Below are 20,000 nucleotides of genomic sequence, written 5' to 3'. Positions count from 1 at the left end.
CGGCCCTGAACGTAATTTTGCGGAAAGATGTGTTGTGGTCGGTTTACTCAATGTAGATCTACAAAACATCACACTAAGTGGCACACAAAACTCGTTATCGCACTGGTTCGCAAATATGACCCTTCTTTCTTCGCATCATTTGAAAGGAATCGCCTTAATCTAAAACCCTCCGACATTCATTTTACAACACATCGCGTGGCTCAACTGAGTCTGATTACACGAGAGAACTGTCCTTTCACCTGGTTATGGCCAGGCATCGTTTCACTCACCTGCTCGGTAACTATAATCTGAAACTGCTTATTCCGAGGAAATTCCATGCCCCATGTTTTAGGCCTAATAGATTCAACCCTATCTGCCTTTTGCGACAGTGAAGCCGATAAAACGCCAACAAACAACAAATTAAAATCGCCACATGCTCTTCATGGGCAAATCTGAGACGAAGCCTGCCCAGATTATAAGAGGCCTAACCAGGCAGTTATTCCCCTTGAATCTTTTAACACGCTCTCCAATGAAGGAAATAAAATTCAGCAATCAGAATGGCGCAGACGGCAATTTGCGGGATCGCGGGAGGCTCGCTGGAAATGAGAACTATTGGTGGGATAAAACGAGAGTAAAAAAGAATGGAAGTTGGCGCGAAACACCCTGCTGTAACTTCTGCAAACGGCAAGAATGCGTTGCAGCCTCCATTATCGTGCGTCGGACTCGCGCGACGTTTATTTGAGTCTGATTAGAAGGATCTGCCAAAATGGCGGCTGCTACTGTCTTTGATCAAGGCAAATTTATGGAGATGGGCGACTTTTGCGCGAGGTTCGTTTGAGCCACTTAAATCTCACAATCGTTGTCTAAATGGGATTTCATTTTCTGCTGGTCCTTTTTTTTCCCTCCGTCCATATTTAAAACAAAAATATCATTATCAGTGAGGGTAATTTTCGACGGTGAAATTGGGAACCGGGCCAGAAACATGTCAAGTTTTATAATATGTTGGTTAATTTGTAACTATTGTCTTGTTCAAAAAAGTTTCCGTATAAATAGAATGAGAGAGAGAGAGATTGATTGATTAAACTTTATTACAGAAGGATGGAGATTTTAGGCGTTGCCTAGTCTTACGATCTGTCCTTGCTAACTAACATGAATACAAAACAGAAAATGAAAACATTATTAGAGCAAAAAAGGTTGACGGCAAAAATAATCATACATATGATAATAAATGGCATTTAAAGGCAAATTTTAGAGAGAGAGAGAGAGAGAGAGAGAAAGAGAGAGACAGAGACAGAGACAGAGACAGAGAAATAGAGAGATAGACAAAGAGTGTGAGAGACACCCACAGACAGGCAGGCAGGCAGGCAGAGAGAGAGACAGATAAACGGATAGAGATTGAGAACAAGAGAGGGAGAGAAAGGAATGTGCGTATGAATGCACTTTGTGCCAAAAACATATACGAATAAGTGTGTAAACTGTAGAAGAAACCGGAAGTACTAGAGGATAGGAAGGAGAGGAGGACAAGGAAGAATGGAAGGAGAAGAGCAAAAGTCTTTCTCTCTTTCACTCTTTGAACGTAAAGCTCCCACAAAGAAGAGAAGAAAACAACACCACGCTGGAAGCACCCTGGCATCTACTGGCATCAATTAGCGGCAAATGGATTGTCTGCCCTTGACACGTCACACGATACTTGGTACACTACGTCATCAGAAAGGGGATCCTAATCAAACATAACACACACCAATCAGGTCCGCGTTTCAATGTAAATGCACGGCGCATCTGCTGCTTCCTATTCATATACAGATGAAGATACGACGAGACATTTTTCTTGAGTCTGTTGAGGGAGAAATATTCATTGAACTGACTGAGAGTTTCGGCGCGTAGGGAACGGTCAGACAGACAGACAGACATGCACTGATTCAAGCGCACTCTCATGCGCAAACTGTCAGTCTGTCTGTCTGTCTGTTACACTCTGCCTTTCTTGCACTCTCTTTCGTTCTTTCGCTCTGTCGTTGTCTCTGTTCGGTCTCTCTTTCTCGTTCTATCTATCTTACACAAGGACAGTGTGAGACACACAGAGAGTCAGACAGACAGACAGACAGAGAGACAGACAGTCAGGAATAGAGAGAGAAAGAGAGAGACACACACAGACAAGTAAACGGAGAGAGAGAGACAGAGAGAGAGAGAGAGAAATAGAAAGCGACTGAGAGAAAGAGACAGAGATACAGAGTGAGAGAGAGAGAAAGAGAGAGAGAGAGAGAGAGAGAGAGAGAGAGAGAGAGATATCGAGATCGAGATCGAGAAAGAGAGATCGAGAAAGAGAGAGAGAGAGAGAGAGAGAGAGAGAAAGATAGAGAGACAGAGAGACAGACAAACAGTCAGGGAAAGAGGCAGACAGCCAGAGAGAGAAAGAAAGACAAAGAGACAGAGAGAGAGAGACAGAGAAAGAGAAAAAATAGAGAGAGAGAGAGACAATGACAATGACAAATTCTTTATTTACGAGGGTAGTGGCATTCGCAAACAGGTGCTTTTTTACATCCAGCCGTCGCCCATGGGAGGGTTTAATCTAATGATAATACGTTTTAAAAGAGAGAGAGAGAGAGAGAGAGAGAGAGAGAGAGAGAGAGAGAGAGAGAGAGAGAGAGAGAGAGAGAGAGAGAGAGAGAGAGAGAGAGAGAGAGAGAGAGAGAGAGAGAGAGAGAGAGGCACGCGCCAAGTAATGGGTGTTCTCAAGACCTGCATGTGTTGATGGCAAACACTGGTAACACAAACAAATTTCATTGACACCGAGAAACTCGACACAGACAAGTGAAAGCAAGGGTATAGTAGGGGAGGTTTGGAAAAGGCGGGTGGGTGAGTGAGTGGGTGGATGGAAAGAGGGGAAGAAGAATTACAGAAAGAAGATTGAATAAGAGCAGAGAAAGAGATAAGGAACAAAGAGAGAGGTAGAGAAAGACAGAAGGAAGGAGAGGCGTAGAAGACGGCCGAGGGGGGGGGGGGGGGGGGGGAAGAGAGGGTGAAAGAGGGAGAGGAGGAAAGAGAGAGATGGGTAAAGAGAGACAGACTGAAAGAAAGAGAGAAAAGGACAGAGAGAGAGAGAGAGAGAGAGAGAGAGAGAGAGAGAGAGAGAGAGAGAGAGAGAGATGATGATCATGATGAAACTTTATTTTTCAAGGATAGACAGACAGACAGACAGACAGACAGACAGACAGACAGACAGACAGACAGACAGACAGACAGACATCAATATGACACAGACACGTATAGACAGAAAGAGAGAGACATCAATATGGAGGCTTATATCGCGCGTATTCCGTGGGTACAGTTCTAAGCGCAGGGATTGTTTTTATTTTCTATTTTTATGCAATTTATATCGCGCACATATTTATTTATGCCGTGTGAGATGGATTTTTTTTTTTACACAATACTGATATCACGCATTCACATCGGCCAGCAGATCGCAGCCATTTCGGCGCATATCCTACTTTTCACGGCCTATTATTCCAAGTCACACGGGTATTTTGGTGGACATTTTTATCTATGCCTATACAATTTTGCCAGGAAAGACCCTTTTGTCAATCGTGGGATCTTTAACGTGCACACCCCAATGTAGTGTACACGAAAGGACCTCGGTTTTTCGTCTCATCCGAAAGACTAGAACTTGAACCCACCACCTAGGTTAGGAAAGGGGGAGAGAAAATTGCTAACGCCCTGACCCAGGGTCGAACTCGCAACCTCTCGGTTCCGAGCGCAAGTGCGTTACCACTCGGCCACCCAGTCCTAGAGGGGATGGGAAAAGAGAGAGAGATAAAGAGAAGCGAGGGGAGGGAAAGACAGCCATATAAAGACAAAGACAAACAGACAGACGGACGGAAAAACAGATAGATAGAAAGACAGACAGACAGACAGACAGACAGACAGACAAACAGGAAGAGAAAGTACACGCACAGATTTCATGGGCTGCGTGCGCATACGCATGCGAATACGAACGCATTCATGCGTGTATGCGCGTACACAGGCTGCTTCTGTGAATAAGTTCGCACGCGTTGTAAAAGTCGTAAAGTAAAGGATTGAAGAAAAAAACACTGAACAATTTCTACAGCTGAAACTTTTTCTTCTACTTCTACTCAGCCCAAGCTGACTGCGCACTAATTGTTGTCTGTGTTCGGTCTCCCAGCGTTTTCTCTTCCAGTTAGTTCTTTCACTCGACGTTTGAAAGACGTTTGAAACGAGGAGTCAAAATTGTTCCGGGTTTGTTGCTAACTTTAGGCACCCTATCTTCCCCTAGCGCTGTAGAAGCACATCAATCTTACGACTGTTGAATGCCTCAACAGGAAGGAGCCTTGTTCCATCTTCTTCTCTGGCGGTTCTTTTACAAGTAAACTTCTACGACTAGGGCAGGTTTGGAAGTAGTAACGAGCAGCAATTTTCTAAGGGTTCTTTCAAAGTTTAACTAATCACTGTTTTGTGTGTGATCGCTTAACATGAGTGCCCTAGGAACACTGTCCCCTCAGTTTATGCTCAAAGCTCACAGTATGCGTCCAAATGCTTTTACTCCATGTAAAAGTCAAGACATGTTTGTATTAGTTTAGAACAGGCTATAGTTTTTGTTAATGGTTTGCTTTAAGACCAGGCAGTATTACATCCCCGCTGGTCTTTCTGGGAAAAGATTCTTCGCATAAATACTACAACAATTTTACCATTTGAAACAAAATGACAAAAAAAATTGACATGATCGCTTGCATGCATGGGAGGAACGTTTTTCAACATTTTCACAAAGAGATTCGTGACGGTTTTATGGACGTCCACCATTGCTTTAATCAAGACAGGCATGCAGCCTTCTAATTTCTCACTTGACCGGGTCGAACAATATTGACCTTATGTCACGGGACAGGTCAACCTACTTGATTATTCATGGAGCAATTCTGACAAAAAAACACATCAGATTGGCAATAAATCATCTCCCGCTACTCAATTCAGAGTCATCTATATATAAGTCTAAAACTGTCGAAATACATCAGATTGTGGAGAACAGTTAATTCTCTTGCGTTATTACACCCATGTCATGCCTGTCTCTCACTCACAGTCTTCCGAATGCACCATAAATAATGATAAATATTGCCTGTATGTACTCTTATCTTCTCATGTCATCTATGGCTCCAAACCCAAAGAGAGAGAGAGATAGAGAGAGAGCCGAGAGAGAGAGAGAGAGAGAGAGAGAGAGAGAGAGAGAGAGAGAGAGAGAGAAAGAGGGCTAGACAGAGAGAGACACAGACAGAGACAGAAAGAAAGTCAGAAAGACAAAGAGAGAGAGAGAGAGAGAGAGAGAGAGAGGGAGACAGAGAGACAGAGAGAGAGAGAGAGACAGAGAGAGAGACAAACAGACAGACAGAAAGAGAGATAGAAAGGGAGAAAGAGGGCTAGACAGAGAGAGACACAGACAGAGACAGAAAGAAAGTCAGAAAGACAAAGAGAGAGAGAGACAGACAAACAGACAGAGAGAGAGAGAAACGGAAAGAGGGATAGACAGACAGACAGAGACAGAAAGAGAGTCGGAAAGACAAAGAGAGAGAGAGAGAGAAAGAGAGAGAGAGAGAGAGAGAGAGAGAGAGAGAGAGAGAGAGAGAGAGAGAGAGAGAGAGGTGAGAGAGAGAGAGAGAGAGGGCTAGAGAGAGAGAGACACAGACAGAGACAGAGAGAGGCAGACAGAAAGAGAGAGAGAGAGAGAGAGAGAGAGAGAGAGAGAGAGAGAGACAGACAGACAGACAGACAGACAGACAGAGAGAAAAACAGACAAAGACAGACAGACAAGCAGACATGCACAGAGCATCTTCCCGAACGCCAGCGAGTGTTTGACAATCGTGAAGACAGGGAAGTTATTCTCCCCCTACCGGTTAGGAAAGATTCTCAGCATTTCGCACGAAGCCTACCCGAGTCTGGAATGCGACCACCTCTGCCAAGTCGAATCGTAAATCAAAAGTAAACTTGGATGGCAGAAGCCAACTAAACAGCAGCGCCTGGAGATCTTACTAGCTAGCTATCGAGAAAACTATTTGTTCTCTGCAGCCTTACATACTTTAAAGTAACTTTTGTTGCTTATTTCACAGGTATTTTTTTCTATCCAAGAGCACACATACCATCGTCAAAAGTGAATACAGTTATGATAACCTGGACAATGAGGATTAATTAATCCCCGCAAGAGAATTAATCAGCCGTGTACGTGTCTGGTGAGGGATGTATTTTCTAGCGACAAAATATTGAAGAATTCGCAAATCGTGCATGTTTAGTGTGTGTGTGTGTGTGTGTGTGTGTGTGTGTGTGTGTGTGTGTGTGTGTGTGTGTGCTTGAGAGCGTGTGTGCGTGCGTACGTGTGTGCGTGCGTGCGTGTGTGTGTGTGTGTGTGTTTATGTGTGTTTGTGTGTGTGTGTTTACGTGTGTGTGTGTGTGTGTGTGTGTGTGAGAGAGAGAGAGAAAGAGAGAGAGAGAGAGAGAGAGAGAGACAGAGAGAGAGAGAGAGAGAGAGAGAGAGAGAGAGAGAGAGAGAAGTTAATTCATAACAAAAAACACCCACTATGCACAGAAGGCTCCAAGACTGTTGATTTTTCGGTATTTGTGACACAGGATGCATGAGTTAACTTTATTTCATGTAAAAGCCTGTCCAGATCTTAGACGGTGAGCCAGATTGTTTACACGGGAAGGATTGTAAAAATGCAACGTACGCCACTCAGCTGTGTAGTTGACCCGCTCTAATACATTTTTCTACTTCGACCAGTTTTGCTAGAGGGGGTCAAATTTAAAATTGCAAAGATTGCTGGACCTTTTGAGATTAAATCAATAGGTGTCTGAGTAATCTCTCTCTTTCGGTCTCTCTCTGTCTCTCTCTGTCTCTCTCTCTCTGTGTGTCTCTCCGTCTCTCTCTCTCTCTCTCTCTCTCTCTCTCTCTCTCTCTCTCTCTCTCTTAAATTGTTTGGACTATAGATTTTCTTTCTGGTTTTGCTGGTATGCTTGCTTTCCCCCCTCCCTAATCCTTTTTACATTTAGTCAAGTTTTGACATAGAGGGGGAATCGAGTCGAGGGTCGTGGTGTATGTGTGTCTGTGTGTGTGTGTGTGTGTGTGTCTGTCTGTGTGTGTCTGTGTGTGTCTGTGTGTAGAGCGATTCAGAGTAAACTAATGGACTTCATGAAACTTGACATGAGAGTTCCTGGGAATGATATCCCCAGACTTTTTTCTTTTTTTCGATAAATGTGTTTGATGACGTCATATCCGGCTTTTTGTAAAAGTTGAGGCGGCACTGTTAGTCACCTGGCTGGCTATAGTGGAAAGGTTACTTTTGGTGGTCACATTAGATATTATGTTTTTTGGAAAGTTCGTTTTATTTGCAGCCACAGTTCGGTAAACGACAAATGGCTAAACCCAACCACCTAAGAATGAGAAGCGTTTTTGTAACATGACCCATATTCTGCAAAAATGCAGCCATGACGCAGGGGGTAGGTTACAAAAAACCGTCATGTACCGCTTGACTGCATACGGATATAAGCAAATTATACCTTAAACGAAAGCTAAAGATTTTTGCCATCAGACAGCAAGCAAAATGCCTAATTCGTATACACAGTTTTATTTTTAACAACATCTGTATAACATGCGGACGACAAAACAGGAAATGCCATTTTCTCAATCGATATGTATAGCTAACTGAACGCCTGGTTGAAACCGCAATGAAAAACATCTTGAAAATTGTTTATTCTCACAGCTAGAATTATTTTACATCAACAATTGTTAATTTACCGAGGAAAACAACAGTCACATAAGATACATAATGGATGATTTTGAATCAACTCCGAAAACCGAACCGGGTCGAAGCAAAAAAGAGTTTACACATACACAGGCTTGAAAAAGGATAATTTGGTTCAATCTGTTAGATTTTTACCCATAACGTTAAAGATCAGCTTAATATAAAAGGAAAGTGATCTTTGTAAAAGGATTTTGCTATCGCAAAATAATTCAACTTCCGGTTTTACCACATGGCGTCTATAATATTATCAATTTATTACATAGCGTGCATTTGTCAGAAATTATACTAAATGTTAGAAGCGATCTTAAAGTGAAAGTAACGTTTAATAAAAGTATGCGCATTTATTTATTGATTGATATATGACTAAAATAATGGACATGTCATTTAAACGTACAAAACGACATTTTGTACACTACCTCTCTAAATAAAACGCGACTATGACCGACCGATATGTATGTGTAAATTAGGTCATTGTTAGTGATGAAAACGGGTTTTCTTTAAAAGATAACACGCAAATTGTGAAGTTCAAGCCCATAAATGATTTTAGTACGACTTCTTCAAAACAGGTCTGTTTTTCACTCCACCAGTTTCAGTTTTAATAAAATATATGTATAGCTCTCATTTTCAAAAAAAACTTATCTGCAATTCACTTAACCAAATACACAATGAACCCAGAAGGTATTAGAGTGAGACACTTTACAGTGAAATATGTTATGATTCCCCTTATTTCAAAATATATGCATTTTAATTGGCAGACACGATTCACGTCGTTGGTACGTGTCCTCTGGTGAGGCAACCGTTATCATTTTTTGTCGTAAAAATTGACATTTTTAAACATAAATCATGGACAAAAAACTAATTCTACAAAAAGTGCAGGTTTTCTTGGTATAGTCAGTCAAAGCATCTTAAAATTCAAGAAATTGTGCAATTACGTGTATGTATTTGAAATGGCAGAAAATATTGAATGAAAGTGATTTTTGACTGATTGAAACCCTACCCCCACTAACAAAATGTGCCCTGAGATTAGGGGTGTTAGTTGAAGATGAATGAATAATGGCTATGGTTTTCCCCTAAAGTATTCAAAATCTAAACATATACATAGGCAAGATGTTCTACATTAACACAATTAACTTTTTAAACATATACATATGCTTAGTACACGATACTTCCGGTTTTTCTACCGGATGACTTATACATTTAGGGGGTAAACACCTTATTGTAGAAAAGGCTTTATTTTCAAAAAGTGCAAGTAATTATTAAAAATCATACATAATATTTATATATTGGAGTTAATTTTCCTTCGAAAGTCATTTGTTTCAAGTGGCAGACAATGTCAGTTGGAGAGTTACATGTACATGTACGTAAAGTGTATAACAGTTGTCTGTGATTAGTGCATTGTGTACACATTGGCACCATTTGATCCTAAAGGCTAAACGATGTCGTGATCATACCACAGTTTTAGGATAATTTACATCGCATCGATTACTAAATTGATGGTAGAATTTCACTGATAAATTCTATTTCCGGTAGCGTCAGTGCAGTTATCTGAGATAGTAACGTTTTACATGGTTTCACGTTCAGTGGTGTACGTAACGTGTGGTTTAACAAAATTACTTGCACATACAATAGTGAAGTCTGTCTGTGTGTCTTTGTTTGTGTGTTTGTCTATGTCTGTCTGTGTGTTCGTCTGTTTGTCTCTCCCTCTGTCTGTCTATCTCTTTCTCTCTGTGTCTTTGTCTGTCTGTCTGTGTGTCTCTCTCTCTCTCTCTCTCTCTCTCTCTCTCTCTCTCTCTCTCTCTCTCTCTCTCTCTCTCTGCGAGGTAGGTGCACTTAAAGAGAAAGCAATACAGAAAGAAATGCATTTCTCTACCAAGAATGAAGTTTGTCTGTCTGTGTGTTTGTGTGCGTGTTTTTTTTTATTAAGCATCTCTACGTCTTTGTTTGCGTACATAAGTGCGTGCGTGCATGTGTGGGGGTTTCTGTGTCGGTTTGTCTCACTGTGTATATGTCTGTCATTTTGTCGGTATGTTTGTGTATGTCTTTGTGTGTGTGTGTGTGTGTGTGTGTGTGTGTGTGCGTGCGTGCGTGCGTGCGTGCGCGCACGCGTGTGTATGTGTGTATGAGTGCGTGCGTGTGTGTGCGTGCTTGCGTGTGTGTGTGTGTGAGTGTGTGTGTGTGTGTGCGATTGCAATTATTCCTCCTTTTTACATTTAGTCAAGTTTTGACTAAATGTTTTAACGTAGAGCGGGGAATCGAGACGAGGGTCGTGGTGTATGTGCGTGTGTGTGTCTGTGTGTGTGTGTGTGTAGAGCGATTTAGACTAAACTACTGGACCGATCTTTATGAAATTTGACATGAGAGTTCCTGGGTATGATATCCCCAGACGGTTTTTTTTCAGTTTTTTGATAAATGTATTTGATGACGTCATATCCGGCTTTTCGTGAAAGTTGAGGCGGCACTGTCACGCTCTCATTTTTCAACCAAATTGGTTGAAATTTTGGTTGAAATTTTGGTCAAGTAATTTTCGACAAAGCCGAGACTTCGGTATTGCATTTCAGTTTGGTGGCTTAAAAATCAATTGATGACTTTGGTCATTAAAAATCTGAAAATTGTAAAAAAAATATTTGTTTTTATAAAACGATCCAAATTTACGTTCATCGTATTGTCCATCATTTTCTGATTCCAAAAACATATAAATATGTTATATTTGGATTAAAAACAAGCTCTAAAAATTAAAAATTTGAAAATTATTATCAAAATTAAATTTTCGAAATCAATTTAAAAACACTTTCATCTTATTCCTTGTCGGTTCCTGATTCCCAAAACATATAGATATGATATGTTTGGATTAAAAACACGCTCAGAAAGTTAAAACGAAGAGAGGTACAGAAAAGCGTGCTATCCTTCTCAGCGCAACTACTACCCCGCCCTTCTTGTCAATTTCACAAAAACAAACAGATAATGACGTCATTTTAAGTGGCACAAACGTTTACATGAATGCCTTCCCTTTCGTATGATTTACAGTTATATAATTTCTGTCAAGCGGTTTAAGTTTTATGTCCGTTTTATGAACCCAACCCTCAAAACAAGAATAGTAACGCCAAAGAAGGAAAACATACACACAAACCAACGTTTTTCTCACCGGTGGTTTGGAATATTGCCCCAAAACTTTCGATTTAGTGTTGTGGTGTTAAAATCTATCAGAAAAAAGTGTTTGCTAACGTGACGCCAAAAAGTAACCAAAACGGTCCTTAGCCGACTGACTATGTCACACCCTCATTTTTCAATGAAATTGATTGAAATTTTGGCCAAGCAATCTTCGACAAAGGCCGGACTTTGGTATTGCATTTCAGTTAGGATGCTTACAAATTAGTTAATGACTTTGGTCATTACAAATCTAAAAATTGTAATTAAAATTATTTCTTTATAAAACGATCTAAAACAATTTCATCTTATTTTTCATCATTTTCTGATTCCAAAAACCATAAAAATATGTTATATTCGAATTAAAAACAAGCTATGAAAATTAAAAATATGAAAATTATGATTAAAATTAAATTTACGAAATCGATTTTAAAACAATTTAATCTTATTCCTTGTCGGTTCCTGATTCCAAAAACATATGATATGTTATGTTTGTATTAAAAACAAGCCCAGAAAGTTAAAAAGAATAGAGATACACTAAAAGCGTGCTATCCTGCCCAGCGCAACCACTACCGCGCTGGCTTGTCAATTTCACTGCCTTTGCCACAAGCGGTGGACTAACGATGCACGGTCTTGGTGAAAAAATGCAGTGCGTTCCGTTTCATTCTGTGAGTTCGACAGCTTGACTGAATGTTGTATTTTTGCCTTACGCGACTTGTTTATATCTCACTGTGTCTTTCTTCCGCTGCCCCTGGCTCTCTTATATGTATCTGTATGTCTGTCTCTGTTTCTCTTCACTCTTTCAGCTATGACAAGAGCAGCTACATCCAACGTTTTTTGTTTCTCATTTGATGATGCTACTTCTGTCTGTCCGAATCTGTACTAAAGCAAAGACATTCTACTGCTTAGCATAGCTATCGCAGTAGAATAGTTTTGCTGTAAGTCACTGTAAGTCTGCCATTCTCTCCCCCCCCCACCCCCCCCCCCCCACCCCCCGCCCTACACCCCGTCCCCATAGTTGGCAAAACCTCCCTGAAAACCCTTAGCGACAGACAGATAACAAAGTTCATGAAAAACAATCGTAAAACAAGAAACAATGATGGCGCGGCCGGGACTCAATCTCAGTCGTCGCTTTCTCTTCAAGTCATTGCGCATGCGCGCTCTTCTCTGCGTGAAATCAGCGTCGTCGTGGCGAGCTTTTATTGGCTGAGCACTCCCAAAATGCAACGCTGATGACTTCCGGAATTTCACGCCATTTTGCGCGAGGTTTTGGGAAGAGACCAAGGGGAGTCCCCGCGAAAAGTCGTAACCTTACGACGATGTTGATGAAGGCACTTGTCATATTCCAGACATCGCGAGCTAATTTTGGGACTGTTCTGGAATGAACAACGCTAGCGGCAGACACAGGTAGGAATAAAGACAAAAGTCAGAACAGAAGAATGTTGTCCATAAAACAAAGGCTGTCTATGAAATACAGTTTTTAAGACTTGCAATCTATTTTGGGGGTGCTCTACTGGAGTGAACAACGCGAAGGAGACACTCAGACGTACACACATGTATACGAAAGACAAGTCAGAGAAAGATAAAGTCGGTCTATAAAATACAGTCTTAATCAGACTTTCAGGCTATATTTTGGACTGCTCTCCGGTTGAATGAACAACACGAACTGAGTGACGCAGATACACACAAGAAGTAAGAAAAGTCAGGGAAGAATGTTGTCTTCAAAATACGGTCTTAAGACTTACAGGCCAGAGATCAGACTTATCTCAGTACATCTGAGATGAATTGAATAAAGTCTTGTTTAAACCAAGAAGGTCTTTCATTTCTTCAAAAAGTGTTAGAAAATAAATCCTCTTCTTCTTCTTCTTCTTGGCGTTCGCAGAGGTTACACAATCAGTCCAGCACTGGTGATAAATGTTGTCGTTTTCTCCAACTCCTGTCGACTGCCGTATAGTTTGGTCTGCAAGGGAGTTGGTGACGGCCACACTTCTTTTCGTTCCTCATCTAGTAAGGGACATCGCTGTAAGATGTATAAATCCTCTTAAAGATTGCTAGAGAAAAAAGCATCTCCTCTCCATGCAGGACAAATCGACAGAAAATATCAAGCGGAGAGAGAATGAGCCACAAAACTCAGGTGTGTTTAGACTTGTGGACGATTCAACGCGCCCCGTGTTTACCTGTGCGCATGAATATGGCCGTGTTAAAACGCGCATGCGGCGGCGTAAGGAGGCAGAAATGAGGTCCAAGACTCGCAATGGACGACTTAAGTGCTGCTCTCTTCCGTCTTTGCCTTTTTCCTCCCCCATCTGTTTTGCCCGCGCTTTGCTTAGGCGTGTGAGGCTGTGAAAACGCTGCTTAGAAGTTTTGCATTTAATGTTGCAGCCAGTTTAGGTTTACTACGCTTCTCTTGGCAAGTTTCTTCTCCATACCCCCCTTCCCCCCCCCCCCACACACCACACACAGAAACAGACGGATAGTACAAAACACACACACACATACACCGGCCAAACCTTGCCCAACATTCCTACCTTTCTGTCTCTGTGTCCATGTCTGTCTGTCTGTCTGTCTGTCTGTCTTTCTGTCTGTCTGTCTGTCTGTCTGTCTGTCTGTCTGTCTGTCTGTCTCAACCTTACTTGTGTATGTGCTTTTTGTGTGTCCACATGTCTGTCTGTCTGTCTGTCTGTCTGTCTGTCTTTCACGGTCTGTCGATTTCTGTACATATTTGTGTGTCTGTCTTTCTCTATCGCTCTGCCCCTGTCTTTCTATCTGTCTGTCTCTCTTACCCCCCTCTCTCTCTGTCTCTATGTCTCTCACACAGACACACACACACACACACACACATCTTCACTCACTCACACACTCACTCACTCACTCACTTACTCTCTCACCCACTCACTCACTCACTACAAGTTTTCTTTTCTATTTTCTGAGAGGGAAGAAAACGAGAGTCAACGACCCCACAAGCCGTCATTATTCAAAGGTACACGCCCAAAATGCAGAAGAAGAAAAACTGCCCCTTTTTCACCAAAGGCAGCCATGGTACATACGACCACCACTCCAAACTAATGCATAATCACTGAGACCTCCGATTCGCGTATACAATTACATTACACACACTGACACACACACACACACACACACACACACACACACACACACACACACATACACACACACACACCCAAATGTTTCAAAAAACGGTGATGTTTTCTTTTATTACAGTTTCTTTGTTAATTAATTACGTGCCTTATAAACTGTGTGTTTCATGGCAATAAAGATTATTATTCTATTATTATTATTATTCACACACACACACACACACACACACACACACACACACACACAAAAGCGGCTTTGAGTTCACAACCTTGAAGAAGGATTGAGGAAGGGAGGGCGAAGTTAATGCACTGAGTGATTGTGTCTACAGGAAATAAATCAATGTCGTGGCATTCTTTGACGAATTCAAGAGGATAAAACAACACAAAGGACACTGGTCTAACACAGCTGCTCGGTTGTCTTAGGTTTTCGTGACCTAGAATTTTTGTTTGCTTAGAAGTTAACCATGATAGAAAAAGAAAACGAATTCATGAGTTTGCAATTCATAAAGAGGTTTATACCAATTACACAAACAAATATTGATCTTGACTCTGAATATACTGTAATAAAAACAAAATTTCAGAGCAAACGACGCAAACCCTTCTTTGGACTCTACAAATAACACAAAAATAAAAGCATCGGAATTACCACTAATTCTGTTTTAAAAACCAAAACCAAAACAACTCAAATCAAAACAAAACAAAACTCCACGTAGATTTTCCCAGCCGTAATTCTTGCTCTCGATCCCCCATTCCTGCATAGCTAAATGTTAAGTTTCCACCGAGCCAAAATTTAGGGACCTCTTATGCCAAGCAAATCATGGCCTCAATCTCCAACCACGCCAAACATGCTTCTATACACACCTGCTAAAAAGCCGAAAAGAACAAGAGGGGAAAAAGAGAATGACTGTGGCCAGACTTGGCGGTTCAAATAAACACTGCACAAAACACACGGAGAGTTGAGGTGTGGTCAGGGCTGTAACGGTGCAGTCAATACCGACACCGGACACGGCAACTTGTTTTGAGTGTATTTTCTTTCTTTCTTTCTTTCTTTCTTTCTCTCCTACTGTGTTTTACTCTGTTTGTTTCAATCTTAGTTTTTGGCTCACGTAAGTGTAGCCTATGCGATCGTAACTTTGTCTGTCTGTGCGTGCGTGCGTGCGTCTGTGCGTGTGTATGTCTGTGGTAGAAACTCTAACATTTGAAGACGTCACATTACATTGACGTCACATTATGACGTAAGAGGGTTAGACGTCACGCGAAGGAAGTACTGAAAGTCTCGGTCATTATTATTTTGAGCGCGCCGAGACTAGTTGGCAGTCGTGTTCTTGTAAGTAGGCTACATGCAGACAGACAGATCTAGATCTAGTGTCTCGCTTTCTTGCACAGTTTCACCTATGCTCTTTCTGTGTGTGTGTGTGTGTGTGTGTGTGTGTGTGTGTGTGTGTGTGTGTGTGTGTGTGTGTGTGTGTGTGTGTGTGTGTGTGTGTGACGGAGTGATTGAGTTTGTGTTACTGTTTGTCGATTTCTTGCGTGAGCCTTGATGGCTTCGCCTCTTGTTATTAGTTTGTTTTGGTTCATTTCACTAACTTTCTTTTCCAGTTCCAATTTCTTCTCAGACGGGCGCAATGACCTAGCGGATAAGACCGGCGCCGGGTGTAACACGAAATTTTTACTCCACGAGAAATTTACTCCGGAGTAAATATTTCGTACGAAATTCTTACTCCGAGTACACTTTTCGTACGAGAAAAGAACTCCCCAAGGCACGAAAAAATTACTCCCTCCACGAAATTTTTACTCCCCATTTTTTTTACTTCCAGTAAAAATCTCGTACGCAAAAATGGGATGCGGGCGAAGGGATAATGCCAATAAGTGATCTCGCGCACACGAATGTCGCGCTACCCTCCTTCCACCCCTTCCACCACCAAGACTAACAGGGGACAAGGGAGTAACAATTTCGTACACCTGGCATGGGAAGTTAAATTGCTCGTGTTGGGCTGAAGTAATTTATTCGTTATTTATTCGTCAGGGGAGTAACATTTTTGTACGAAATGTTTACTCGGAACTCACCTGTCTTGGGGAGTAATTTTCTCGTGCAATGGGGGAGTGCTTTTTTCGTAAAGGGAGTAACTTTTTCGTACGAAATGTTTACTCCGGAGTAAAAATCTCGTGGGAGTAATTTTTTCGTGTTACACCGGCGCCGGCCTCCCGGGCGGAAGTTTGAGTGTTCGAGGGTGGAGATTTTTTTTTCTCTCGAGTCAGCTTATGGGCAGATCTGCAAACGACTTACTCTCCTTCGTGTGACGGTGTGTACACGCAAGCACAAGACTGACCAAGTGTTTACAAAGACGATCCTGTAATCAGAGTTCAGAGGGTTACAGAATCGCGAAAATACCAAGCGTGCGTCCCTCGAAATCAGCGTATGGTTGCTTAAATGGCGAGATAAAAACGGTCATGCAAGTCAGTAAAAACCCACTCGTGCAACAAACAAACACAAATCAACACGAGTGTACGTGGGAGTTTCCATGAACGCAGAAGAAAAAGATCGTCACAGCCCTAGCCATCATTTCCGACGGCGACGGTTTGCACGTGTAGCCGTAGAAACGGCGGCACAGGGCGCGGACCACGTGGTCTGAATTCAGCCTCTGATGGTCTTGCCTCTCTCGCTCTTCCGGCGCCCAAAACACTTCTTTCTTTTTCTCTTTCTGTCTCGTTCTAGCAGAGAATGTAGAGAACACGTACTCTACTGGTTCCACTTGTTTGTACGCCCTTTCTCTTGGTGTGCACAGGGACCCTTGCCGCTTTGCTCAGGCATGAATCTGAAATCTCATTTCTTTTTATACTGGAATTACTAATTGAGGTCTAACGAATGACGTCTCACAATGTGCCGTGGTCGTCCTTGGCGGTCAAGAAAGCCGCCGCGATCATTGCGCAGACGACACTTCTAGACCGCCAATATTTTTTTGTGCGCATCACGTGCTTCACATAAATCGGCCGGAAACGAAGCAATTGGGAAACCTGGATAGTGAGCAAGCCTGGTTTTTGCAACGTTATAGCTAGTTCTTATGAATCTTTTGACTAACAAAAACCAAACAATCTGTCAGCTCAGACTTTGTAATAAGCGGAAATTTGGAAATTGGCTTAACATTCTCCTGTCTGTTTTTCAATGGACAACTTTAATGTGGCTTTCATGGGGCTTTATTCCAGAAGAAGTCTCGGCCAGCCAAACCGTGAAGGCCCAAGGACAAATCTCGGCACTTGTGTTTGTGTAGGGTCATCGGCCAGTTGAGAAACGCTCTCAGACCTCAGTGGATCGTATGTGTTTATTCTCACTCTTCATCTCTTTGCGAAGAATAACAGACTTAGAGCGTTTAATGGCAATCCCAAATCATCGTGTGTGTGTGTGTGTGTGTGTGTGTGTGTGTGTGTGTGTGTGTGTGTGTGTGTGTGTGAGTGTGTGTGTGTGTGTGTATGTGTGCGTGTGTGTATGTGTGTGTGCATGTGTGTGTGTGTGTTCGTGCGTGTGTTTGTGCGTACGTGCGTGCGTGTATGCGTGCATGCCTTCGTGTATGCGTGCGTGCGTGCGTGCGCGCGCGCGCGTGTGTGTGTATGTGTGTGTGTATGTGTGTGTGTGTGTGTGTGTGTGTGTGTGTGTGTGTGTGTGTGTGTGTGAGTGTTCGTGTGCGTGTGTGTGCGTACGTGCGGCGCGGCGAACACTGCAGGAAGACCACTGCCTCTTCTGTGATAACAGGTAAACAGGATTTGGTTTTTCAAACATGTACGTTAGAGCTTAAAAAGCGAGCTGTTCTGTGTTTTGCAAATAAACACATTTGAAAGCTGTCGTCACACAAGATGCAACTGTCGTAAACTGTTTATCCTACTCAAGAGCATTTCGCTCTTTTTGGGTGTGTTTTGGTTGTGTGTGTTTTTTTGTCAGCACAGGTTTACTGGGTGAGAAAATGCAGGTGGCAAGCCGTACGCCATTTTGGACAGAGTCCAGAAAACGTCACATCAATGGTGATGCCATGTTTGCCATTACGTCACTCTCGCCTTACGGCAGCAATTTTAAATAAACCGACCTCATTTGGCTCAGCCAACCCTCTCTAAAATGTTTACTTGGCTTGTTCACACACACACACACACACACACACACACACACACACACAGACACAGACACACACGCACACACACACACATACACACACACACACACACACACACACACACACACACACACACACACACACACACACACACACACACACACACACACACACTTGATTAGATTAAAGAACTTTTCCCTATTTTCCTTGTGCTCTTTTGTTAGTGTACATTACCCGTCCAATTCATTTTCATTTTCTCCGATTGAAACTTCAGTCGCATTCAAAGCCCCCAAAAACTTAAAGTACAAAAAATTGGTTGGACAAAATTTGGCCCCATGAATGTAAGGTACCCAAGGTCGCTCATCAGTACTATCGAAGGGTGTTTTTTTGTTCAGTGTGGAGTTTATACAAGATCAACGAGGCCGAGAATCGTAATATGACGGCAGGGCCAAGATGACGGCGTCACACCGGCCTTCATCCACTAGACAATTGTGCCCGTCTGGTGGTGAGCACGAACAAGGCTTCTACGCGAAGAACTGCATCTTTAAACCTTTTCGAATATCCAGGTTGGGGGGGGGGGGGGGGGGCGGGGTGTGTGTGGTTCCACGTGAAACCCATCAGATCTACCACCAGGGCTTAAAACAATAATGAAACGGATTTTGCAGCTAACGGCGCAGGGAAGGCAAAAGCCAATCAAGCTTCAAAGGCGTCGCTCACAATGATGTTACCCAAGTCAATGAGTCTTGAAAGAACCTCCCGAGGAATCATGACAATAACTTCGGGGAGGGAGCTGATTGGAGCTGAAAAGCGCACTCAAAAGAGATCTCTGATCTAATCATCATGATGTAAACATACATCCTCTTTGCACTGTAAACTAAAAGGTCGCCTTTGAGTGCAAGGGGTTGTTGCTTATGCGGGTGGCTGTTGCTGTCTTTTCTCTTGGAAAATTGTGTCCGATCTTTCCTGACAAAGGCGAGACGGATTTCGGAGGGAGTCTAGCCAAACATGCATACTGGCATACTGACACAGAGGCCCAAATACATGTAGTAAGAAAGTGAGTACGCACAAGACGAGATATATATGCGAGTGAGGTCTTCATTGAATATCTGTATGAATTCGTACACGTTTTCAATTGTAGCTCAATGTTGCTTGAATGCTCTTTCAAATGTCTTTGTGACATGAGCTCGCGTGGTTTGAAGACACACACGTTAGAACAAAGAAAAGAATAGAGAAAGAAAATTAAGAAGCAAACAAAAAACGGCAATAACAAAAACACAGCAATAAGAGCAACAACAACACCACCACCAACAACAACAGCATTAACAACAACAACAACAACAACACACACACACACACTCACAACACACACACACACACACACACACACACACACACATGCACACACATACACACACGCACACACACACACACACGCACACACATACACACACGCACACACACAAATAACAAACATATACACACACATACATACATTTAACAAAAGGAAATACAAGTAGGATAAACCAACAACTAAACCAACAAATAAATACAAACACACGAACAAACACACACATACACAACTACCAACTCACCTCTGACTAAATCTTTGGGTCTGCCAGGCAGCAGTAAAATAGAGGAGCAGTTCCATCGACGGTCAGAGAACTGACTTTGACACGTTTCCACGGAAACAGAAGATGCACGTGCCACGCTAGGCATAAGGTCAAGGTTGTCTCTACACAGTTTGATCTGCTGCTTCACCAGTCCAACTTTCCGGGAACAGTTGTTACGCGTGTTCCACGGTCGATGTTTCACTCGATGGAGAGCTCTGAAAAAAAGAAGAAAGAAATCTGAATAACTGAAACGCTGTGCCATGGATGGTTGTTTCA

At 42.4% G+C, this 20,000-nt stretch overlaps 1 protein-coding gene across 1 annotated transcript in view; it reads right to left on the bottom strand.

Annotated features, from left to right (window-relative positions):
* LOC138945313 (protein Wnt-11b-2-like) overlaps positions 1 to 20,000 on the bottom strand; it is a 130,964-nt gene that overhangs the window by 45,650 nt on the left and 65,314 nt on the right. Inside the window, exon 2 of the mRNA XM_070316730.1 lies at positions 19,707 to 19,939. Within this exon, the coding sequence (XP_070172831.1) occupies positions 19,707 to 19,939 (233 nt within the window). The remainder of the gene's footprint in view (positions 1 to 19,706; positions 19,940 to 20,000) is intronic.

The sequence above is a fragment of the Littorina saxatilis genome, linkage group LG13, assembly GCF_037325665.1.
Source record: "Littorina saxatilis isolate snail1 linkage group LG13, US_GU_Lsax_2.0, whole genome shotgun sequence".
Taxonomy (NCBI): Eukaryota; Metazoa; Mollusca; class Gastropoda; order Littorinimorpha; family Littorinidae; genus Littorina; species Littorina saxatilis.
This window is presented reverse-complemented; position numbering and strand designations above follow the sequence as displayed.